The following is a 25,798-nucleotide window of genomic DNA, read 5'->3' as shown; positions in this document are numbered from 1 at the left end:
TGGTGTTGGACCCTGAAGTCGGCCCCTCACTAACCATTAAATCAGCGTTTCCCAACTCCAATTCTCAAGGCGCCCTGACAAGTCATGTTTTCCACAACTGAAAAGCAGGAGTTAAAAAAATAAATCTGTACTGCACATGTCAGACGGCGAGTCGTGCGGACCATCCACAGTACAGATGAAGACACTGCTGCTGCCGCCAGGACCGGATTCCATAAGCGGCATCTGGCTCTGCTGTGTGCATGCAGGCTTACTGGAAGCGTCATACTCACAGCACTACCTCCCATCCCAAAGGGTGTTACATTTATAGGTTTAAGAAACTGACACAGGAGACCAACATGTTTTGGACAGTTTAATGGACAAGATACATCTTAGCCAGACATCCTACATTGGCTTTGGAGGAGCTCTTGGAGGTGCACCCTATAAAGAAAAGAGAAAATGGTTAGGGGAAACAAGCCAACGACATGGGAGCAAAGTACTCATCTGTATGTGGAACCAAATTATTTTATGAGTAAGGATAGAGACTGCTCTAGAAGAAGAGTAGGTGGAATACACAGACCACCGGGCCAATGGCTTCAGCAATGGTGCCATCTTATCTGGCACAGAGTCTCCTGTTGAGACTATATATGGGGATTAGGACTTCAAATATATGAAACAAAAATCATAGTGCACTTTTGGGAGTTCCCCAACCCCCTTCCATGAGAACTACAACTAGTTCTAACGATCGTCAAAATGCATGATAAGCTACTAAATTAAAAGAGAAAAAAAAAAAAGGTATTGACAAGACTTCCTACAAATATCGCAGACCGTGGCGCACATTTACCAATGCTGTAGAAGAACTTTCACAAGTCTCTAAAAACTCTAAAACATTCAAGACATTCTGTACGGTTACATCTTGACTGACACCAGTAAAACCTGACAACACTAGCAAGTCACTGAATGACTGGCACGTCATGCAAATATGGAGGTTGCATGTGCACCCTGCCTGTTTGATGTTGCTATGATCTTAAGGCCTCATGTCCACGGGGAAAATCAGATCCGCTGCAGATTCTACATGTAGAATCTGCAGCGGGTCCCTCCTGCCCCGCGGACATGAGCGCCGAAAATAAGAATTTAAAAGTATTTACCATCCGGCGCGGGCGGAGAAGATCAGCTGTTCCTCACGGCCGGATCTTCATTTTCGGCCGGCGGATGAATTCCTGACGCCGGCGGCACGTCGCCGGCACGTCGCCGACGTGCCGCGCGCATGCGCCGGGCACATCCGCCGAGCCGAAGCAAGGAAGATGCGGCCGTGAGGAACAGCTGACCTTCCCCGCCCGCGCCGGATGGTAAATACTTTAAATTCCTATTTTAGGTCTCCCGCGGATCCGGACGGCTTCCATAGGCTTCAATAGAAGCCCGCGGGAGCCGTCCCCGCGGGAGACCCGCACGAAAATGGAGCATGGTCCGGATTTTTCCATGCTCCATTTTTTTTTAAATCCCTTTTATTGACGATCCGCGGGTATTTATCTACCCGCGGGTGGTCAATGCATCCCTATGGGGTGCGGATCCGCATGCGGGAGATCCGCTGCGGATCTTAAATCATATTTTGCCCGTGGACATGAGCCCTAAGAGTTTTACCCCGAGAGATCAAGGTACCTAAACTGGCTAGCCACCATGGGATTGGGCAAATTTAAGGTAGTTTTGCTGTGTATCACAGAACTGTAGATCGCTGTAAATATTAAAGAACATTAACTTCAAGAAAAATCCTCCCCCCAAAAAAAATAAATATAATATCTGCCAAATAATATGAAGTCCCTCTTAACACCATAATATTTTGGGACATGAATTCATTTTACACAATGACTGCAAGAAATGGCTAAAACATTAATTCTGGAAGACACTTCTGGCACATACTACTATGCAGGCAATATAAACACTATTTCACGAAACGAAACCTGAGGCGCCCGTGTGAGTGAGCCCGGAGGCAAAGCCACAAATGGTTAATAAGAGGATATGTAAAAAAAACTTCAGTTTAAAGCTACCATACACTAATTCTGGAAGCATAAAATGCATCTGTGACAGCCGTCCTAGAACAAGCAGTACAGAGTCAGCCTCTGTGGCAAGGATTAGATCGGCAACAGAGTGAACGGCTCTAGTTTACTAGGCCTCTCATCACATAGGATCAGGCTGTTCAATTTATACATTAGTCAGTGTGTAAGCACATATAGGGCAGGCTGTCAGCCACTGGGTAAAATGAGCCAAATCTGGTGTACGCTCATCAGTGACCGTTCAAACCAGGACTTACAAGTTTTTTTCCAGATCAGTTCATCAATTCCCTCTCCCCCCTTAAAGGAGTTTTCTGATGCTTGAAAGTGGCTGAGGACTGGGAAGGGCACAAAAACCAATTCATACTCACTGGTCAGATGCCCCCAGGGACCATCACAGCTTCTCCTTTCTCAGTGCCCCCTCTGGAATCAGGGAGTTGCTGTACCAGTCACATGCACCAGATATAGCACATGACCACTGCAGCAATTTTCATGTCCTAGAGTGGCTACAAAGGATTTGAGCGGCATCTGACCCGTGAGTATGCCAAAGTTTGGGCCCCCCACTAAGTCAGAAAACCTTTTAAATCTAATGCAGCCCACAATTGAGCACCAAAAACACAAAGGTATGTGTTTAGCAGTTACAGAAGTAAATCAATACAAAAAAAGTATGACTTGTACAGCCTAAATAGCCAATATTAGTGGCTTTTCTATAGGGCCTTCCCACAACTGGAACAGGTCATAGAGAGTATGTGTAGAGATAGGTCCATGTGGTCATAATCACAGTAATAATGTAACACAATAGTGATACCTTAAAGGGGGTTTTCCAGGCCAACCTATCCTCTGGATAACACCACACTTCAGCACTAAACTGCACAACTCTTCTAGTGACCGCATACAAAATGCAAGGTTCTTCGTATACAATTTGATCAAATTTGTGTGTGCTTGTCCAGGACAGGTCATGGGCAATCAGCTCATCACTCAGCCCATTGTCAGTGCAGCAGGCCTGAACGTAGTCATGGGGGGAGGTGTCAGAGGTGGAAGCATCACATAAGAGCGCTGCCTCCTATTACACTTCCATGTCCGACCCAGAAGTGCAATGAGGCTCTTATTGATTTCAATGGAAGCTAAGCCTTCTGACACTTTAGTCTACGACCCCCTCCCAATGATGACTGACAATGGGATGTGCAATCAGATGATTACCAAGCATCCAAAGCAGCGAGTCTCTGGGGATAAACTACTGATGACCAATCCAGCAGAACGGTCATCAATAGCATTTGCCCGGAAACCCCTTTCAAACAAAACAGATCTGTTCATGCTGGCGTCACTATTTGTGATTTCTGTATTTTTCAATAGAACCATAATGGATCTGGTAGGACTCGATCTGAAGTAGATTCACATCGCTTTTTACTGGGTAGATTAGTGCATTAAAGTGGAATATTATGGCTGTCAAACAGCATGAAAAACTACAAACCTACTGACTGAGCCTGTGCGAGGGTCTGGAAATGGGTGTAGACTGAAGCATTGCCTTTTACACGCAGCGACACGAGCGGACAATTTTTAAGTGTGCATAAAAATAAAGAAACAAGCAAACAAATCCTCATCGCCATATTTACATTGGCTGGTAACCATTCCGTGCAAAACGGCTTACGAGAGAATCGGCGCATTTACTTAGGGAGATACGTACCGCAGGCCTGAACCTGGGAGGTGGCGTACGATCCTTACGAGCTTCGCGGGAGCGGTTTCTGACCACCTTGCTGTGAATGGCGCAGCTGACGCAGTAGTGCAGCTTCACATACAGTTTGGGCAGAGCATAGGCTAGAAGAAAAGAAAATCCATTTTAGGTTTGATTCTCACGTACTACAAATCACTTCATTTTTGACTCCCGGAGACTTACAATCAAAGACGCTGGCGTCAGAGATGTCCCTGACGGCCGCAGCCTCAACGATGTTTCTGATCACGAATTTCTTGATGGCTTTGTCCTTGGGGACGCAGCGGGCACAGTTGGTGCAGCGGATTGGTTGGACATGACCACGGCCCTTCTTGGCGCGTCCGTTGTTCCTTCTTTTCTTGGTCTGTATTGAAGAAAATATAGGTTATCACATACATCGGGCTGCAGGTCAGCTTTCCCTAAGCTAGCATTCACACTGCGTTTTCTGCGTATGTAAAAAGTTTACATTTATGTATAAGGGAGTGTAAACCACACTTTATACTGTTAAAAGTAAAACATTTTAAGAGTTTTATAGGAAAAATAGAAACGTATAATGTGCGTATGGCTGCGGTTCACAGGTTGGCGCTCCAATTCCGTTTTTTGCAGTACGCTGTAGTGTCGTTGGCTACACTGTAGCATTTAGCAAAATCCTATTTGTTAACTTTAAGATTTCCTATTGACTGATGTATACCGCACGATACGAATCTACCTCTAGAAACAGATACGTCTTCAACCCCTAAGCTATACAGGACGTAGTTATGTCATGTGCATTTGGGGTTGGTATAGAGGGGGATGGGAAGCAGATTCCACCCTATGTAATGCAGGTGACGGTTTTACAGCGACGATCAGCATTAACGCTGTAAACGCCGCTGGCAGTTCTGACAGACATGTAAATTCCATGATTGGAACCCGGGGATTCATATGCCTCCGAAACGGTCCCCTGCAATGCGATAACGTGTTGTTGTGCTGTTGCCATGGCAGCCTGGGGACTGCTATGGCCGATTGCCCATCAAGTCATGCTATAATGTCACTATGGTATTACATTGTACTACATGAGTTATTTATTTTTTTGTTAGCCCTTCTCTAAGGAAGAAAAATGTAATAAGAGTGATCAAAAAGTTGTATGCACTCCAAAAATGGTACCAGTAGAAACAGAACGTCAAGCAAAGAACAAGCCCTCACACAACTACCGTGTTTCCCCGAAAATAAGAGTCTTATATTAATTTTTGTTCAAAAAGGTTTAACTTTTTTACATGTATAGCTGCCTGGACACTATTTAAATTGACTTTTTTAAATTAACTGTTGTTAGCAGGGCTTAATTTTGGAGTAGGGCTTATATTTCAAGCATCCTCAAAAAGCCTGAAAAATCATTTTGCATCCTCAAAAATTCTGGAAAATCATGCTGTGTCTTATTTTCAGGGTATGTCTTATTTTCAGGGAAACCGGGTATGTCGGCAGAAAAATAAAGTTATGGCAGTCAAAAGGGATTGTTTGTTTTTTAACTCCGTAGGCCTCCCTCGCACTGGCACAAGTCGCGGTACAACTCTCCTGGTGATTTTGCGTGGGGCCTTGCAGACTTGCGCTCGAACGGGTTTTTAGCGGCGTGATTTTCGAGCGCTGTCTGCTCTTACACCTTTTCAACGCTCTCCAGCACAATGATGGAGTGCATTTAAATGTGCCGTCGAAGGCGCCAAACAAAACCCCTCCGTTTTAGTGACGTGTGAGAGTGCGCCCTTACGCTGCTTTCACACAGGAGTCTGTAACAGTGCAGCCTTTACAGACACATTTAAAGCACCCAATCACTGCAATGGGTGATGTGGAGTCTAAAAAAAAAAATACTGAAATGCACTAAAAATAGAGCAAAACAGCTATGTTGATGGAAAAGTTTAAAAAGTTTTTTTTTTTTAAACGGGGGGAGATAACAAAAAAAAAATCACTAACAGCACAGGACAATGGCTGATTAATTTCACGTATTTTTATTTCCCTGCAGGTGAACAGAAGATCTTGCGCTTTTTTTGCACAACGGAATCCCGACACAAAACACGCTTCTGTGAACGAACACTCGGAAATCAAGGAGTTCTATTAACTACGAATCGCGCGCATTTACGTCCGTGTGATTAGTCTGTGGAAGGGGGCGGCAGGTCCGGCACAGCCCGCACTCCCATCACCACAGGCGCGGGTATACAGGCAGGCGGTCGCGGCCTTTCTCACACGTCCCTCCCGACAGCCGCGCCTAGTACACGTCTTGGAGTGAGGGACCATCACAAGCCGGACAGCCGGGGCTCCTACCGTCACCGATAACTACTCGTACAAACACGCGGTACAGCCCCACCGGCTCCGCCGCGCGCTCTTACTCACCATCTTGGTCTGGAAGGCTGAAAAGAGGACCGGAAACCGCAGTGCATTTCTTATAAACCCAATCCCTCCGCGGCGGATATGACGTAGCTGTGAAGACGCGTTGTAATTAGCCTGCCGTCATAAACTCCGCCCATAGAAGCATGAGAATCATGTTCCGGCAATACGGAACTATATTCTGTGCGTCGCGGAGGTAGCGTTACGTAAGCGAATGCGTGAAGACGCGCATGCGTGTTGTTAACCTCGGGCTGACTGAGGAAGTTTGTGTGTGGTGAACGCTGCGATAGTGTAGGCTAGAATAAGGCTGCTCGCTGAGCCTCCTGCTATGTGTAGGGGGCGCTGTAGAGCGAGTGTAGAGCAGGCTGTGTGCTGTGGTGACCGTCTATAGCACGAGTGATTCTTCCCATGGGAGACTTGTCTGATGTCTAGGCAGGTGACGACCACATAAAAAAACCTTAAAGGGGTTGTCCCGCGGCAGCAAGTGGGTCTATACACTTCTGTATGGCCATAATAATGCACTTTGTAATATACATTGTGCATTAATTATGAGCCATACAGAAGTTATAAAAAGTTTTTTACTTACCTGCTCCGTTGCTGGCGTCCTCGTCTCCATGGTGCCGACTAATTTTCGCCCTCCGATGGCCAAATTAGCCGCGCTTGCGCAGTCCGGGTCTTCTGCAGTCTTCTATGGAGCCGCTCGTGCAGAATGCTGGCTCCGTGTAGCTCCGCCCCGTCACGTGCCGATTTCAGCCAATCAGGAGGCTGGAATCGGCAATGGACCGCACAGAAGAGCTGCGGTCCACGGAGGAAGAGGAATCCGGCGGCCATCTTCACAGGTAAGTATAGAAGTCACCGGAGCGCGGGGATTAAGGTAAGCGCTCCGGTAAGCTTTCTGTACGTCCCTGCATCGGGGTCGTCTCGCGCCGAACGGGGGGGGGGTTGAAAAAAAAAAAAACCCGTTTTGGCGCGGGACAACCCCTTTAAGTGCGCATCAGTGAAAAACGGATGTAAAATCGATACAAATCACGCATCACACATTGTGTAAAAGCATCAAAATCACATGGAAAACAGGCAGCATTTCACTGATTGCAATTGCGCTCGCCCCTGTTAAAGGGGTGTTCCAGGCAGCGTCCGCTGTCACAGCGAGTATGCATCAGGGACCGCTGTATGGTGGCAGCTGTTCATAATTGCAGGCGTAGCCTGGTTGATTGAAACCAATGAGAGCTGGACCTGTAATTACAAGCATCAGCCACTACCCTGCGGTCGGAGCAGCTGTTTCCGCTTGAACCCCGATGCCTCCTGGCTGTGACAGCGGATGCTGCCTGAAAACCCCCTTAAGACCCTTTCACACATGCGTTCAAAACCCGCCGCTTGAAATCCTACATTTCACAGCGATTTTGAGCGATGTTTTTGAACACAGTGCAGCACTTTTTAACGCACCCCCTCATTGTGACGGGCGACGAGGTGCATTAAAAAATGCTGAAAAAGTGTTTGAAAATTGCGGCTTTACAAACACTGCGTTCGAGCGCAGGTCTGAGAAGCCCCATTAAAATCAATGGGAGCGTTATACTGCGGTTAGCACGGCGCACCAGACACTGCGCTAAAAAGCGGTGCGTGTGTGAGAGGCCTAATACAGCCTTATCGTATATTTACCATGTATTACGCAGGCTCGGTACGCTCGTGGGATACGCATTAATTCGCAGGCAGTTACATTGCCTTACGCAGCTGCGACCGCAGCCTGTCAGAATTGCGTAATACGTGAGTGCAGAAAAGAATGCAGCATGCCCTATTTTGTGGCGTATTTACGCAAGACTGAGGCCATTGTTCTCTATGAGCATATACACACATTATATATATATACACACACACACATATATATATATATATATATATATATATATATACACACACACACACATATATATATATACACACACACATATATATATATATATATATATATATATATATATATATATACACACACACACACACATGTGCCCGTATGCACGTTTATGGCGAAGGCGCAGGAAATCTAACAAAAACAAGAGGTGTGCTGCACATGACAGCGCTCGAGTACACGGTCAGACGCAGTACAAAGGGTCAAGGCCGGCACCAAAGCTGTAAGCCCAGACGTCCGCAGGGGCTACACACCATCGCTACAATGTGGTGCCCATGGGTCCCAATGGGTTCTTTCACATGAGCGATATTGTGTAGCCCGTGCGGATGCAGCCTTGGGCCTCATGCCCACAGCCAAGTTGGCTTCCTCTGCGAGATTCACGCAGCGCGATGCGTCCTGTGCCCCGGCATTTACCTTCCGCTTACCTGTCCGGTGTCTTCTCTCTTTTTACAGGAGGAGTTGTATTTTGTAATAGCACCACTTTTAAAAGGGAACCCGTCACCAGGCTCATTCTGCCCAAACCACTGCCAGCTTGAACCCAGGACAGGTCCGCGCATATTATATACTAAAACACTGCGGTATTTCGGAATAAATATACTTTAGAGGTGCAGACAGAATGGCGCTCAGAGTCACGGGGTGGCACCGCGCCAGCCTCTCCCTCACTCCCATCATGGCGAGTGTCAGCTCTATGTACATGGAGAGAGCTGTCACTCTACCGGAAGTGGATGGGAAGAGGCTGACGCAGCACCGCCCCGCTGACACGGAGCTCCGTTCTGACTGCATCTGTAAAGTATACTTACTGTGAATGCCTCCGCGGAGCAGAATAAAACATGTATGGGTGCAGTGGGCACACCTGTCCTGGGGTCATGCTGTTGGGCAGGTGCCCTTTAAAAATCACATAGTGAAGTGCAATGGAAAAAAAAAACTGCAATTGTGCCCTTGTTGGAGCAGGTTTGCTTTACAGCATACATGGGATGGCAGAAATGAGAACATTATTTAGCAGATCAGTACAGTTAGGGCAAAACCACATTTTATATCTCACACACATTTCCTTTACCCCCAAAAAGTAGTACATAAAAAAAAAAAAAAAAAAAAAACAACTAAAAACCCAACATTGTTTTCTGTAGCTATATTCTGACACATTACTTTCTTACTCTTCCTCTGCTAGGGGGCAAAAAACAGCCCTCCCCCAGGCTGGGGTACTGCAGGCTTATCACGTTCACTTCACTGGGGCAAGCCTGTAGTACTCAGGGGAGTTACTACTCTCCAGGATCAGGCTCAGATGTAGGCACTGAGGCCACAGCCCCTTCAATCAGCCACTATTCGGGGGTCTGAAGCGGCAGTGCCCCACACAGATGGGCATGACGTTTTAAAGGCTGCAGAATCCGTTTAAAGCTCCATTACAGACAAGGTTTAGCGTGTTTCTCAGGGCCTGGAGAAACAAAGATGGCTGCACTGCTTATCTGACTACCGGCTCTTTCACCCAAGTGTAGGCGTTCTTACATGCATCTGCTAGTGCCGTAAAAATGCGTGACTGGGCACACAAAAATCTCCTGTTTGTGCGCCTGTTCAGAAGGCCTGGTCCATATACGCTGAGGCCGGGTTGCCATTGGGCGGGGGAATACAGTTTAGTGCTAGACCAGGAAGAAATTGCAACATGCTCGATTTTGAAGTCAATGGAAGCTCTCCCACTCATGGCACTCCCACAGATGGCACTGTGGACGTGCCGTGGATCCGCGGGAAAGCAAGGACTAAAAAAAAAAAAAAAAAGACACTGCGCATGCGCCGTGCTGAATAAAGAAGATCCGTCCTCGATGGAGGAGATCCATGCTGGATCCGGAGAGGTAAGAAGCTATCTTTTAATGTCCATTTCTGTGGGCACGCAGGGATTTGGCTGTGGGCTTCAACAGCCAAATCAATGCGTGCCCCTGTGAGCCAGGCTCAACACATTAAAAGGGCCGTCTCACACGACCCTATTCTGTTTGTGTATTACTTAATCCTAGATTGGTAGAGTTGGAAGGGACCTCCAGGGTCATCGGGTCCAACCCCCTGCTCAGTGCAGGATTACTAAATCATTCTAGATAGATGTCTGTCCAGCCTTTGTTGGAAGACTTCCATTAAAGGAGAACTCACCACCTCCCGTGGCAACCTGTTCCACTCATTGATCACCCTCACTGTCTAATATCTAATTTCTGTCTTCTTCCTCTCAGTTTCATCCCATTGCTTCTAGTCTTTCCTTGTACAAATGAGAATAGGACTGATCCCTCTGCACTGTGACAGCCCTTCAGATATTTGTAGACAGCTATTAAGTCTCCTCTCAGCCTTCTATTTTGCAAGCTAAACATTCCCAGATCATTTAACTGTTTCTTATAGTATGTGATTTGCAGACCGCTCACCATCTTGGTAACTCTCTGAACTTGCTCCAGTTTGGCAATGTCTTTCTTAAATGCCCAGAACTGAACAGTTTTCCAGATGAGGACTGACTAAGGAAGAGTAGAGGGGAATAATTACCTCATGTGATTTAGTAATGCTTCTCTTAGTACACCCCAGAATTTTGTTCCTTTTGTTTTGCTGCTGCATCACATTGTTGACTCATGTTCGGTCTATGATCCATTAGTATACAAAATGGTGGTCAGCAGCACAATCCTTTCCTCCCACCTAGATCAGACAGGGAACCTGCACGCCTTCTCACAGTCAGGATCCAATTCAGACTGTCAGTACATATTCCAAGAAACAAATAATGGAGGCAGCAGTTGGTGCAAAAAGTAGAGAGATTTTTTTTTTTGACAAAGACCCACTTACACAAGGGTCGAAACGTCGTCTTTTCTGTGTGGGAGGAATAAATCTCTCTATTTTTTGCACCAACTGCTGCCTCCACTATTTCTTTCTTGGAATATGATCTATTAGTATACCCAAGTCTTTTTCACATCTGCTGCTTTGCCCAATTCCCCCCATTCTGTATGTGCTGTTTTTTTCATTTTTCTTGCCCAGATGTACGACTTTGTATTTCTCCTTGTTAAGTACTATTGTTAGTCACCGCCCGCTGTTCAATCCTCTTTCGCTCTCTTTTCAAGTGTTAGCTTTCCCTCTGAGCTTTGTGTCGTTGGCAAACTTGATCAGTTACCCTTTAATTCCCTCCACTGGATCATCTATAAAAATGTTGTGTGCCATGGGCGTGGATCTTGCAGGCAACATGCAGCAAATTGCGTCCGTCTCTGCCCAGCCAAAGAATGTTGTTTAAAAGAATTGAGTAAAAGTTGAAATAGAATATCAATATGATAAAAAAAAACAACTAATGCAAATTAAGGCCGAGCTCACATGGCCCTACGTGTAAAACCCTGCATGAGTTACGCAAGGTTTTACTGTTGTAGAGCCCGCAGTCAGCTGGCCTATCGCAGGGATATTGGACTGTGCATGGCAACGTCTCTCCCCGTTTTTTTTGTTTGTTTGTTTACATTTCCTGCTATGTTGCTTCACAAAGGCGCGTATAACACTGCCCATATGCATTCATTATGCACTCAGAGAACAACGGGCTCTATTTCACGTCGTATGTGGTAAAATAGAACATGCTTCTTTCTTTTTCGTACTCGCGTATTATGCAATGCTTACACGCAAATGTGAGAGAAATAGCACAAGGCAATGTATTTGGTTGCCTGCGCACTCCTGTTTATCGCATGCGTAATATGAGGTAATCTTACGCTCATGTGAGCCCGGCTTAAGAGCAATAAAAAAATGCTATGGCTGCCTTAACCCCTTGAGTGGCACGCCCGGAAAAGTTCCGTGACGAGCTCCACTGCTCATAGCAACATAGCCCGGAAGATTTCCGGGCTATGTATCACTATTGGGAGCTGCAGAGCACAATGCCACAAGCTGTGACAGTGTGCTCTGCCTGCACAGTCCCACAGAGAACAAAGCAAGGGCTTTGAAAAACCAGCAGAAGATATTGCCGACATGTCGGCAATGTCCTGCTTTGTTTACAGGTTGCCATAGAGACCATCGGCTTGTCAGAAGCAAGCCGATGGTCTCTGTGGCAGGGAGAGCTGATTGTTAGCTGTCAGAGGACAGCTAGGTACTAGCTCTTACAGCAGAGATCAGAGAAAACCTCCGATCTCTGCTGTGTTAACCCTTTACATGCTGCAGTCTATGTGACTGCAGCATGTAAAGGGCTGTCACTGCAGCATGTAAAGGGCTGCCACCATCGGACCCCTGGAATGTGATCAGGGGTCCTGATGGGTCCCTGTGGAAGTCCCCTAAAAGGACAAAAAAAAAAAAAAAAAATTTTTTAAATTTAAAAAAAAAAAAAGTAAAAAAATTATTAAAAAAATAAAAAAAACACTTGTCTCCCTTTACTTTGTAAAAAATCAAAAATACAATCACACATGTGGTATCCATGTGCGTCGTAATGACCCAGAGAAGGAAGTTAATACATTATTTAACCCTTTAATGACATGGCCCCTTTTTTCTTTTTTCCCCATTTCTTTTTTTCCTCCCCCCTGTTTAAAAAATCACAACTTGTCCCGCAAAAAACAAGCCCTTATATGGCCATGTCAATGGAAAAATGAAAAAGTTATGGCTCTTGAGACGCAACTGCAAAACTAGTTGAAATTCAATGATTAGACCATTTTAAAAAACCTGCCCTGGTGGGCACGACAGGGTGGTAGGAAACCTGCCACTCAAGGGGTTAATGGATCAATTAAAAACAAACCACATCTCTGAAATAAAAATACATGAAGAAAGCACTAGAGGGCAGCAAAGGAACAAGACCTTGAATGGCAAAAAGAGGTTCATTAGTGGTTATACAAATTCACTTTTTTGGAAGTATCCAAAAGGCCCTTTTTACACAACTACTATCATTCAAAACCCGCAGGAGCGCCGGGTTTTGAACTACCAAGGATCATCCCGTGTAAAAGTGTCTTAAGGCTCTGTACTCTAAAAATTTAACCACAAGAAAAAAAAAATGAATTCCAATTACAGCAAATCTATACAAAATATTTTTACAGTTAAGTCCAGCTGTAATTCAGAAAATTTTTGTATTTAAACTTCAAAGAATGGGTCTTTTCCCAGATATTCCAGGAGTTATAGTAGAAGTTTGGCAGCTCCTGCTTCTGTTGAAGAGTCTTTCTGTGTCCGGTCTTCCTCAGTAACTTCCAGGGTGATCACACCTGCTCAGCCTTGCTCCTGTACAATAATGCTGTCTCACGCTCTAATCACTTGCTTTTTTTTAATCAGTGTAAATACAAAACAAATTTTAATTATGGTCTGGATTTAACCAGAAACAATAGTTTTTGTGACAATCCTTTTAAAGGGGTTGTCTCACGAAATCAAGTGGGGGTATACACTTCTGTATGGCCATATTAATGCACTTTGTAATGTACATCGTGCATTAATTATGAGCCATACAGAAGTTATTCACTTACCTGCTCCGTTGCTAGCGTCCTCGTCTCCATGGTTCCGTCTAAATTCGCTGGCGGCTTGCTTTTTTAGACGCGCTTGCGCAGTCCGGTCTTCTGCTCTGAGCACGAGCCGCTTCAGTGTGCTCGCCGCTACAGCTCTTCTGCGCATGCGCAGACGAGCTGTATCTTCTCGGGAGCGCGCTGGAGGGGCCATTCTGCTACCATCCTCTCTTAGAGGAAGGTGCAGAGCCACTCAGCCGTGCCGAGAAGCCGCCCAGCCGCCCAGCAGAGCCGCCCAGGTAAGTGATGGGTGACGGACTGACGGGGGTGACGCGTGACTGACTGCCGCTGGGGAGCCGGGGCGTAGCGCGGGGAAGCCGGGGGCTAGCGCCGGTTACCTGCTGCCTGGCGGTGGGTGACTGGTCGGCCGCGTTCAATCCCGGGGTCCGGTCGGCGGCTGCGGGGCGTCTGGTTGTCAGGGAGACACAGCTGGTAGCGTCTCGGGAGCGCGCACGTCGGGCTACAAGCGACGGGAAAAGAGCCGGCGGCCATCTTGGGGAAACTTTTTATAAGTTGCTGGAACTGTAAGTACAAACCAGCTAGAAAAGTCATTTACAGGGGGGCTTAGTAATGTATGCTTAATAAGGGGGACTGGGCAAAAAAAAAATTTCACTGCTTCCTCGAGACAACCCCTTTAAGGCCATCTGGATGAAGGGTTTTTCCCGCTGAAGATCCAGTACACACCGTGTCCTTTCATTGTTTCAAATCTCTTAATTGCGAAAGGAATAAAGTCAATTGGAATCCCCGCCACAGGGATTTTCTTGGAATGTATAGTTGCACTGTTCATGTCTTTTATTGCACGTTAAGCAAACCTGTACCGTTGGAGGGATAAGTACTAAGTGAACCCCGTGTTAATGACTTCTCCAAGAGGCAATTGGCAAAAAGCGTTTTATTCAAAGAAATGAAATTGGAAGAGTGAGTATCTCAAGGGCTTTGCCCACTAGATAAAGGAATAGAAAGTCTGGTTACTGACAAATCTGTTCTTAAGAAAGATTGGTTAATGTGAAAAACTTTCAGAAAACCTTAGAAAATGTAATATACAGATACATGACGTCAGAAAAGACTACAAAAACATTGCTGAAGTCCTGGGTGTACATCAATCCACGGTTATACAAATTATCTACACATTGAGAATACATAGGACAATTGCTACTCTCCCTACGACTGCATCCTTGGTTAAAAAACACTGAGAAAAGGGTATTCATGGAAGACCACCAATAAGGAACCCACCGCTGTTTCAAAAAAACATTGCGGCCTATCTCCAGTTTGCCAGAGACCACGTGGATGTTTCACAATGATGCCGGAGAAATTTACAGACAGATTAGACAAAAGTTAAACTTTTCAGCTCAAAATTCGCAACACTATTCTTGGAAGGCAAAAACAAAAGCAAATCAACAGAAAAAGCTCATTGTGATAGACATGATGATTAGTCAGTGTAAAATGTCTATCGATTTGTACTAAACTAGATGTATTACGCAGCTGTAGTGACTTTAACTCTTAGATGCTAACGACTGCATAATTTCATTATAGTAATTGCTGGCCAATGGCATGGTGAAAGATGTGTGTTTTGTGACTTCAGCCTAATGTGGAACTCTGCTGCATAAGGAAAGAGTTAAATCACAGTGTTATATGTTATTGCTTGTATTCAATACTGAGTGTTTTCCCAGTCCTTTCCCATCCCCCACACAGAAACGTCTCCAACAAAGAGATACTTTCAGTTTCAGTTTTGACCACATGTTGTTAAGACAAAGGCTCCTACTTGAGAGAGGTGGGGAGAGGGGGAGGCGGGGAATTCTATATAACCCAGCGAATAAGAATATATATATGTTACTGATGTAATCTGTTAAACGCTCATAAAGGGCAGGTGTTATGTCTTGCAATAAAAGAGGCTGTTTGGACGTTCCTGCCCAGAGAGCCATTTTGGACATGAGACTAATAACTTGTGTCTGATCTGGTCGATGATGTGTGCACACTATACAATTTGAAAGCGACAGAATACCCCAAAACATGCTGGAGAAAACCATATTCCAGCTCATCATGTGAACATTGTCTTGGGCTACTCTGCTGCCTCAGGTCTTATACCTCAAACCGCCTAGATGTTCTACAATGATGAGAGGGAAGTGGAACTTTTTAGCACAAAGATAAAACACCATGTTTGGAGGAACACTGCTAATCAACATCTAAACCAGTGGTTCTCAACGTGGGGTTTATTGCCCCCTGGGGGGCATATTTACTTCTCAAGGGGGTCGGTGGAATGCAAAGGGGTGGCAGGTGGGCGTTCTGTGTTTGCTTTGTTGATTTTTTTCGTCTAGTAACTACATTTTTCTAAAAATTAGTAGGGATACCTCGGTTTTCGTCGATAATCCGTCCGAAAACAATCGCTGAAAACTGAGGCAATTATTTCCATATGTATCATTTACATGTAATGGAGTTGTGTGCAGCCTGCGCACCACTGTCATATAATATATGACTTTTATAACTCTAACTCCGCTGCAGATCAATCACACTTCATAACACTTGATAACCTACAGCACAACCTAACCCGCTGTATTCCATAATGCCGCTGATTGGCTGGAACAGCTTCAAACTTTCACTTGTGTGGATCTCTGGGAGTTGTAGTTTTTTGTCAGAACACTGATATAAACTACAACTCCCAGAGACCCACACAATTGAAAGTTCCAGCCAATCAGCGGCATTATGGAATATAGTGGGTTAGGTTAAGAAAATGGATCCAACAAATTCTTATCCACTCTTGCTGACAACTTAATCTTCCAAAAGGTCGAAGAGAAAACAAGGGGATCTGCTATCTTGGACCTAATTCTTACCAACAGGGAGGGAATGGTTGAAGAAGTAAGAGTGGCTGGGACCTTAGGAGGCAGTGATCAGGATATCCTTGAATTTTGAATAAAAAGAGAAAGAAAGAAAAAACACTGATGTAATGGTGCGACCGTTTTGGACAGACGTACGTAAACTTGAAGTTTTGAGACAGGCACGCCTTTTCTTTAAACGCAAAACGTTTTGAGGCAAACACGCCTCTTCCTCAGTCTTGCTGGAGATACACTAACATTTAATATATATAAAACAACAATGGTATGGTAAAGTATATATTTTTAGGTTTTATCTTTTCTGCAAGCTCTGTCAGGACCATGATGAAGAATTTGAACGTCTACTCCTACACACCAAAGTGAGGTGGCAGTCAAGAGGAAAGTGCATATAAAGCGCTTCTACAAACTCTTTGACACAGAAGTCGAGTTTCTTTGGCCGATTGACCCAAGCCTTAGTGATGCAATCAAAACTATGACGTCTTGACGTTGCCTACCTCGCAGACATATTTGACAGACGTAACGAGGTCAACACAAAGCTACAAAAGAGACAAAATTAATTTCATTAAGGCTAAAAGGTATAATCTCTTCCTTCATTGTTAAACTGGACCTTCATACCAATACCCTGAGTCGACGCGAGCTCTGTCAGTTTTCGAGTCTTCAAGAAATTGCACGCGAAGATGGGGACACACTTCAAGATGCATGCTCACACCTCAAACAAGCGAAAGAAGACATGCAAACTAGGTTTCATGATCTATGTACCCTTGAAATACCAATGTGGGTCCTCAATCCATTTTCAGCAGACGCAGGAGAATTTCATTCCAGATTACAAGAGCAGTTGATCGACTTAAAACACGATAGCGAAGGCCAAGCACTTTTTTAACAATGTGGCTAATAATGTTTTTGGATGAAAGTGAAGAATTCCTATCCTGTGTCAGGAAGTTAAGTTGCTTGTGTTAGCTTTTCCATCTACGTACTTATTGGAGAGGGACAACTTGAAACTGAGGTTGACAAAGATAGAACCAGATAGGCCCAAGGCAGCTATTAATGACACAGATTGATTGTGGCAAACATTATTAGTCGAATTTCACTGTTATTACATTTTAATTAGTGTTCTGACTAGAGATGAGCGAGCATACTCGCTAAGGACAATTACTCGATCGAGCATTGTCCTTAGTGAGTATCTCCCCGCTCGGCAGAGAAGATTCGGCTGCCGGCGCGGGTGACAGGTGAGTTGCGGCAGTCAGCAGGGGGGAGCGGGAGGGAGGAAGAGAGAGATCTCCCCTCCGTTCCTCCCCGTTCTCCCCTGAAGCTCCCTGCCCGCCGCCGGCAGACAAATCTTTGCTCCCGAGCAGGCAGGTACTCGCTAAGGGCAGTGCTCGATCGAGCAATTGCCCTTAGCGAGTATACTTGCTCATATCTAGTTCTGACCATTAAGGATTAAGGTGTATGTTGCATTTTCTTTTTACGTTGTATGTTTCTATCGAATGATAATTAAAGATGGTATTATTGCTCGCTTTCCCCCCCAAAATTATCTTCTGCAATAAAACCTATTATTGTATCCACAATTAACCTGGTAATTTTTAGAGACATGTTTTCCCAATTAATGCTAATCTGTTAAACACTATCAAACTTTCCAAAAAAACGTATTCAGTATTTTAAATTTGCACTTTTAACTTTGTAAGCAAGGTAAACTTTGACTGGGTTTAAAGTAGTAAGGCTTGGGGAGGGGGGTGTTGGCCATCATCCTAATATCTAAAGGGGGTGCTAGGCTGAAAACGTTTGAGAACGGATCTAAACCAAACCATTCCGTGAAGCCTAATAGAAGGAGCATCAGAGTTAAAGGACTGCTTTGTCACCTTGAGGACCTGGATACCTTGTGATCATTGAGGGAACAGTGAATTCTAAGGTATATCAAAACAACATTTTGGACTTACTGTAAACTCCCTTTCTCATCTCGTTAATTAGGGACACCGCTTATAGATCGCTACTACCACTAGAAGACGGACTCTAAGCTTCTGAGGGAAGATGGAACGGAGGGGTGGCATGAGCAACTCCTTGCAAAAAGGTACGCATGGGCGACTGAGGCCAGTGGACGCTAGAACAATACGGATAGTGCAGGAACCGGACGCTTCAGGGAACTAATGCTCAGGCCCATATCACTAAACCCTCCTGTAGGAAAGACAGGAGACAAGAGAAGGAAACCTGCATCAGATGGAAATTGCGATGTTCGCATCAGAGAAAAACTCTTCCAAACGTGATGATAAACCCGAGAGGAGGAAGGTTCTCTAGCACTCAACATGGTCTGAATGACTGGTTCCACAAATTCACAGCTTCTTAAGGCCACTACTTCAATCACCAAACCGTTAAGATAACAGCATGGACAAACTCAGGTGGAAAAGGGGGTCCTTGTAAAGGGAAGATCCTCTTCAAGACGGAAGCGCCATGGAGAGTCGAGGAACGGGCCACAAGGGTTGGTAGCTTGTGGTTGATTCTGGACGCCATCAGGTTGATGTCCGGGTGGCTTCATCTCTGGCAAATTGCGCCACCGTTTCATTGTCTGTGGTGAGAACGTGCCATTGGAGTGTCAGAAAGGAGTGCCCTAGATGGATCTGTGGGGAATCCAGCCACCAATGGAGAGACCGTTCAGAAAATCTGTCCCAATTCGAGAGGATGGACCTATAAAGAGGCTGGGCATGAAATTGGTCGAACAGAATTGCTTCGAAGGAGGAGACCATCAGCCTTAACACTCTAGTGCAGTGGAGGATAAAAACACAGGATTCTCAGTTTACAGAGAGCATATTTGCCTCTGGAGGTGAAGCAGCTTCCCTGGTGTCAACGACACCCAGGCCTGAGCCATGTTGAAGGTAAAGCCCAGAAAATCCAGACATTGTGAAGCTGAAAAGAAAGACCTGGGATGGTTACTGATTCATCGGAATATGGATAGTGTGTCCAGAGTAATGTGGAAATTTTCCAGGTTGGTCGCCCAAGTAGAAGCCTTTATCAAGAGGTCATCGAGACAGGGAATAGCTACTATCCCTTTGGCATGTAGGAGAGAAATCACAGATGCGAAAACCTTCGTAAACACCTGGGGGGCCGTGGCCAGCCAAAATGTCAAGAACAATGAATTGATAGTGATTGGACTGGGCGGCAAACCGGAGAAAACACCAGTGCACTCGACAGGTGGGAATATGAAGGTAGGCATCCTTGAGGTTGATGGATGAGAGGTTTTCCCTCGGTTCCATTGATGAAAATTACAGATCTCAGTGACTCAATGCAGAAATGCCAGATCTTTATATGATTTAGGTTCTTTATACCAGAACGGGTCTGACGGACCCATCCTTTTTGGGCACCTTGAACAGGTTGGAATAGAACCTAGCAAAACGTTGAGAAGGGGGAACCAGAATGACGACACCGAGAGGATAGGCTGTGTATCACCCGAACTAAGGCCTTAGTCTTTGGAGGGGAACTTCGAATTTTTGAGATGAGGAAACGAACGGGGAAGTTGGGCTGAAAATTCTATGGCGTAGCCTGCAGAAGCGACCTGAACAGGGAAAGTCGTACCATCACCCTGGACAAATTCAATGGGGGCCACCCATCATGCAAAGGATTTAGTAGAGTACGGCTTTGAGTGCTGTGGTCGTGGGCGCCAGAAGGTTTTGGGCTTAAAAAGAAGGGTCTTTGCTTTTGATCTTGCAATGTTTTTTTTACTAGCCGAGGCCCAGGGACTTTGGCAGCAATAGAAACAAAACAGATCTTTTCCCGTGTAGCTCTCGCACGCCTAGGTCTGTTCTGTGGTAAGTGGGAACTTTTTCCATTGGTAGCATCTGAGATGATCTCGTCCAGTCTGAAACTGAAAAGCCTTGCGCCAACAAAGGGGAGGTTTGTCAGAGACCTTTTAGAGGAGGCATCTGCGTTCCAGGATATAAGCCAATAAGTGCAGCGTGTGGCTACTGAAGCTACCAAAGCATGATCTAAGAGCCTGCCTGCGCCCAGGGAAACATAACAGATAAACTAGCCTCCCTTGGCCGATGCACCATATCCGCCAATTTCTTGGCCCATTTAGTGATGGCCTTGTTGACCAAGGTTGAGGTGAAAACTGGCCTGAGAGTAAAACCCACTGTATCAAGAAACTTTGGCTGGGAATTCAATCTTCCTATAAAAGACATATCTTGAAAGACGAAGCATCCGCCATAGGAATAGTATGTTTCGCCAACAGTTTCGAAACTGACCATTTTTTCACCAATTCCTCGGGAAAGGAAAATATAAAATCAAAGTGCTTCGGCATAGTGAATCGCTTGTTGGGAAGATTCCATTCCCTGGTTAACACATTGTAAAAGCCCTCAAGGAAGAAAAAACCTTGGAGAATGTCTTCGCTTTCTGAAGGAAAAATCCCCTCCAGATGTAGTCTGTGTCTGATCAGATACCTGCAATGTGTCCGTTATGGCGATTACTAGGCTATCCACTATTGTGGAGTTTGGAAGCCTGCTCCTTGTGCAGATCAGAATCAAAGGGCGACTCAGACAGTTTGCCCTCTGATAAACTATGCTTTCTGGAATAAAATTCCAAGCGCCCTTTGGGAGGCGCTCAACAGCAGGAAGATGCAGGAGACCTGGATTGCTGCCCTGAGCGAAAGGGCCTAAACATCTTTTGTGGTCTACCACCAGAGGAGCCCTGTAAAATTGAGTCATCTCTGTCCGATACATTCTGAAAGGGTGTATTAGACATATGCTCCAACCTATGCAGAATTGCTGTGGACGCCCAAGTAATGTCCGAAACCGCGTGTGATGGGGAATGTGCCCATTCCGTTTCCGCGATCTGAGGGGGCTGAATGGAAAAGGAACCAGTAGTGGGATCTACGGACACCTGCCGCAATAGGCTACAGTTAGGACAAAAGGTCTTGCAACTATCCGCATGCAAATTTTGTTTTACAGCGAGAATACGCATAATATGTGGCTCTAGCTGACCCGTCTTGAGTCTTCCACTCTGGTGTAGGACATGATGCTAAATAGATGCCATAGACTGCTGCACGCTACCACTGCATGCAATATTGCAGGAGAGGGCAACAAACAGCGGAGCTAGCGTAGTGTAGCGAACAAACAAGCAGATCCTTGTATCTTGATGTCCCGTGGTGTGGAACTACAAATCCCAGTATGCCACACTGAGGAACAGGATGTCAGGGGGTGAGCCAATAGGGAGCTCGGTTTGTTCTGCCAGTACACAGTGCCACCCCCACCCTTCACACGGCGGTGCAGGCATGTCACTGCAAGAGAGGTTCGGCGGATCCTCCAGACCAGATCTGCACTCAGACAGTGGCAGCTCCAGGACCCACTTCCCTCCTGCAACCCCACCACTTCCCCGGGAGGCCCGCTGAAACCCCAGACCCCTAATTGTAGCAACCTGGACGAGGATCACGAAGAGCCATAGAACAACCCCGCCACCAGGGAACCAAAGGCCAGGCAGATAAAACACCCAACTACGGAATCCCCTCCAGCTGCAGGGAAACTGCTCCACACTTGACCATGGGGGTGAAGGGAGGAGAAAAAAAAAAACGGGTAAGTGATCAATACGTTCCACAGCCAGGTGAAGGAAATCCATACTCCTCTAACCAGACAGCGTGCACCACTGTTCCATCAGTGTCCCCCCTGGCACTCACCTGCCTTTAGAGAGGAAGGTAGTGTAACAATGACAGGAAGGGGGGACACTATAACTAGCGGGCTACGTTCAAGTTAATGCTTGAATGTGCCTCCTTTTCCTCAGAGGTAGGGGCAGACAACAGAATGGTTAATGCTGCTCTGTTCACCCGCTTCAGTGCGGTAACAGGGAGAGTCCTGCCTCCCTCTTGTTCCCCAAATCCAACAGTGCTTGGAAACTAACAGGTCTGCCTCCTATGGACACTAAGCTAAAACGGATTAGCCTGGTGCCTGCAGGAGGGGGTATAGTGAAGTGGGAGGAGCTAACAATTTTTTCTGCTTAGTGTTACGATCAAGAGGCCCTCTTCTGTGCATAGTAGCCATTTTGTATGCGCAGTCTGTGTGACAGCCATGATTGTTTGCAATGTACATGATTCTCAGAGCAAACTACTAAAGGTAAGTGTGGATGAACATTCTGTCTCCCAGTAACATTTAAATTAGTGATAACACAGTCGCCATCTTACTGGGTTTAGCCATAAATACCGGACGACATGGAAGCCTTGAGCTGAAATATTTGCTAACAAACAGTATGTGCATGGGTAAATGTTAACATCTGTTATGACTGGTTATATGCTAATAGGTTAATATTATCTGCGAATACGTTAATACAAATACAAGTTATGATTGGTTGAATGTTCTCACAGAACTTGCTATTCTTGTGATTGGCCCACTGTAGGGCGTTGCTTCTATTTGAAATAATATATCAACTGCTGAAACAATAAACATAACAGAAATCATTATGAAAACACATCCCGTGTGTTACTTGTGTCGATTCCCCGATCTCGTACCAACCACACTCAATTTGGCACCAGCGCAGTTGCGCTAACATTAGTGTCTGCCTCCTAGTGGCAGTAGATATACCCACGGTCCTTTAACGGTGTCCCCCAATGATACAGACGAGAAAACCTTTTACAGGAGTATAAAAAAGGGCAGCAGTCCATGACCTCAATCTGAAGAGATATTGGGTGATGCCACCAAACAAAACAAAGACCCAAAAGCACACCAGTAAGTCAACTAAAGGATGGTTAAAAGGGTTTAGCAATGGCCAATTCAGAGTCCTAACTTTAACCCCATTGAGATACCGTGACCATAAGGGGGCTGTATATGCATTGGGCATCCTGTAAATACTGATAAATTGAAACACATTTGCAGGGAGGAATGATCCAAAATTCCTCAATATTGTGCAAATCGTCCAACTACAAGAAATGTTTGTTGAAGGGATTGCTGCTAATGTGGCATGTACAGGTTATTTACAGTCAGGGGTTCATTCATTTTCTCCATGCATTGTGGATTTTACTCAGTATGCTCAAGACTATAGAAGACTGGTAAAAATATGTGCTATTAGTTTCAATTGTTTTTGCCTGCAATCGTGATGTAAATAACAAGCAGATCACATTTTAATCCAGGTAATTCCAAAGGTTCCACTTACATTTTCTTCCCACTGTACACCTCTGACAGAAAGAATACACAATGCAAGCAAGTCTTATACAGATCATTTACCTTCTGCAGTAAGGTAGAGGGGAAAAAAAAGAAATAGAACATAATAAATTACTTATGTTTTATTTATAACAGATCTTCAGCCAGAACAATACAAAACATACAGTATCTCCATTACACAAATGTTTACTTACACTATATTACAGATACAAAAAAATGCTTTGCAGCAACTTTTTCTTTAAATGCAAGTTTTAGCTTCACAAAACAAAAAGGGAAGAAAAACGAAAATCAAAAGCGGTGGTTGGAATAAGAATTAAAACGGGAAATATTGCACTTCCTGCGAAAATGATTGGAACAAAGAAAGGAGAATTCAGAAAATGTTATTCTGCTAGTTTTAAAAGAAAAGCTATATGTGGCCAGCGATGATTGTGAGCTCAGCAGTGTAAATTCTCTAGCAGTTGTCACTTAAAAAGCCCTTTTACACTAAACCACATTTTATATACCTCTGTTTTGTTTTAAAGGTGTTGGGGAAGGCGCCCGATCCACTATATAGGAAATGTGTGTCAAAAGATCGATTACCGCCCAGATCATTTTAGAGCTTCAACTGACCATAAACCGCATGTTATTTGGGATAGGATACTAGCTCTACAAATGGTAATTCCACTGAGAAGCGCTGTTGGTTGATGTCTTGACTGGACCCGGTTATAGGATGGAAGACTAGAAATTGAAGATGTAGGGCTACTGAAAAAAATAAATAAATAAAGTGTGTAATTTCACATAGAAATTAATCTTCCAAATGGTAATAAAGATGATGAGCAGTGCTGCAGATTACTGGCGGGGAGGTGGACCTGCTTTACCACAACGAAAACTATGTTCCTGGTCACTACTAACAGGAACTAAAATAAATACTGGAGAAATGTCCCACTTTAAGCCATTTAGCTGCAGGAAGCAGACAGCTCCGTACACTTTAATAGGACTCAGCCTGCAGTACCATCCCGGTCCACTGTGCAATGTATGGAGCTATCTGCTTCCTGCAGCAAAACAGCTTGAAGTGGGGGACAACCCCTTTAAGGGCAGCCATATGCATTAGATAGAACTAGGGTGATACTGGAACAAATGATTGTTTGGTGAACTACTATTTCACAGAAGCAGCCATACACACTTTAGTCCATATTGTTCAAATTGGCCGTACATGTTCAATGACAGCAGACGACGCCCGAAAGATCTTTCTTGAAACATTCTCTCAAAGAACGATCTTTCACCTAATTATCGGCTGAAAATTTCAATACCTGGCCGACTCCTTTCCAGATGAGGACAGTGCCAGCAGTTTGCTAATTTGATTGTCCATGGCTAAATTTCACCCAAACAATTATAATATGTTTTGGTGAAATTCATGGAAAACAAGTTTCAGCACCGCATGTACTTTATAACGGTTGACAATGGAGCGTCCCATGTTTTGCTTTTCTTTGGTAGTCTGTAAAAAACTGTTCTCTCTTGAGGTGTCCATAGACATTAGAATAGTCATCAGGATCCACCCGGTTTCAGCAGATTTGGTCAACTACCTTATGAGGGTGGGGGTGTTCCAACTGTCCTCCAATGGCAGACATCAGGGGAAAGAAGGATTGGGCATGTTGAATTTCAATATGACCGATCCTTTGTTTTCACGGGTGGTTGGCAACCATTGAAGGCATTTGTGCATCTTTAGCACCTCACTGCTGATTAATATAGTAGTGTCTAATCACCTGTTATGACCTTAAGGCCACATTCAAAGAGCTATGTGCAAGCTGCGCTTAAAGGGGTTGTCCCGCGCCAAAACGGTTTTTTTTTTCAATAGCCCCCCCGTTCGGCGCGGGACAAACCCGATGCATGTGTTGAAAAAAAACAAAACGGATAGTACTTACCCGAATCCCCGCGCTCCGGTGACTTCTTACCTACCTTGCGAAGATGGCCGCCGGGATCTTCACCCTCGGTGGACCGCAGGTCTTCTGTGCGGTCCATTGCCGATTCCAGCCTCCTGATTGGCTGGAATCGGCACACGTGACGGGGAGGAGCTACGAGGAGCAGCTCTCCAGCACGAGCAGCCCCATTCAACACAGAGAAGACCGGACTGCGCAAGCGCGTCTAATCGGGCGATTAGACGCTGAAAATTAGACGGCACCATGGAGACGGGGACGCTAGCAACGGAACAGGTAAGTGAATAACTTCTGTATGGCTCATAATTAATGCACAATGTACATTACAAAGTGCATTAATATGGCCATACAGAAGTGTATAACCCCACTTTGTTTCGCGGGACAACCCCTTTAAGAATTTCAAGCACAGCTTGTATCAGACAGGACACGGATGCACATCTGTGTACTGCCCAAGCTGCAGGAGGAGTTGCTGTTGCATGTCCGACTCTCGTCT

The 25,798-nt window shown here is 45.2% G+C and overlaps 1 protein-coding gene across 1 annotated transcript; it reads right to left on the bottom strand.

Annotated features, from left to right (window-relative positions):
• Nucleotides 1-334: 334 nt before the first annotated feature.
• Nucleotides 335-6,205, bottom strand: RPS26 (ribosomal protein S26). Its single transcript, XM_066585088.1, has 4 exons — nt 6,091-6,205; nt 3,919-4,096; nt 3,709-3,839; nt 335-417 (listed from the first exon to the last, which is right to left on the bottom strand). The coding sequence occupies exons 1-4, from the start codon at nt 6,091-6,093 to the stop codon at nt 382-384; spliced, it is 348 nt and encodes a 115-aa protein (XP_066441185.1). The 5' UTR covers nt 6,094-6,205; the 3' UTR covers nt 335-381.
• Between the last annotated feature and the right edge of the window lie 19,593 nt (nt 6,206-25,798).

Source organism: Eleutherodactylus coqui, chromosome 1 (assembly GCF_035609145.1).
Source record: "Eleutherodactylus coqui strain aEleCoq1 chromosome 1, aEleCoq1.hap1, whole genome shotgun sequence".
In the NCBI taxonomy this organism is placed as follows: domain Eukaryota; kingdom Metazoa; phylum Chordata; class Amphibia; order Anura; family Eleutherodactylidae; genus Eleutherodactylus; species Eleutherodactylus coqui.
Note: the sequence above shows the minus strand (reverse complement) of the source record. Positions and strands in the feature narration are given on the sequence as shown.

Bases quoted from the DNA above. Each gene is read 5' to 3' on its own strand.
- RPS26 (XM_066585088.1), bottom strand. The intron at 3,840-3,918 runs GTAAGTCTCCGG...CTTTTCTTCTAG, and splicing joins TGACGCCAGCGTCTTTGATT to CCTATGCTCTGCCCAAACTG. The intron at 418-3,708 runs GTACGTATCTCC...TTTTCTTTATAG, and splicing joins CTCCCAGGTTCAGGCCTGCG to GGTGCACCTCCAAGAGCTCC.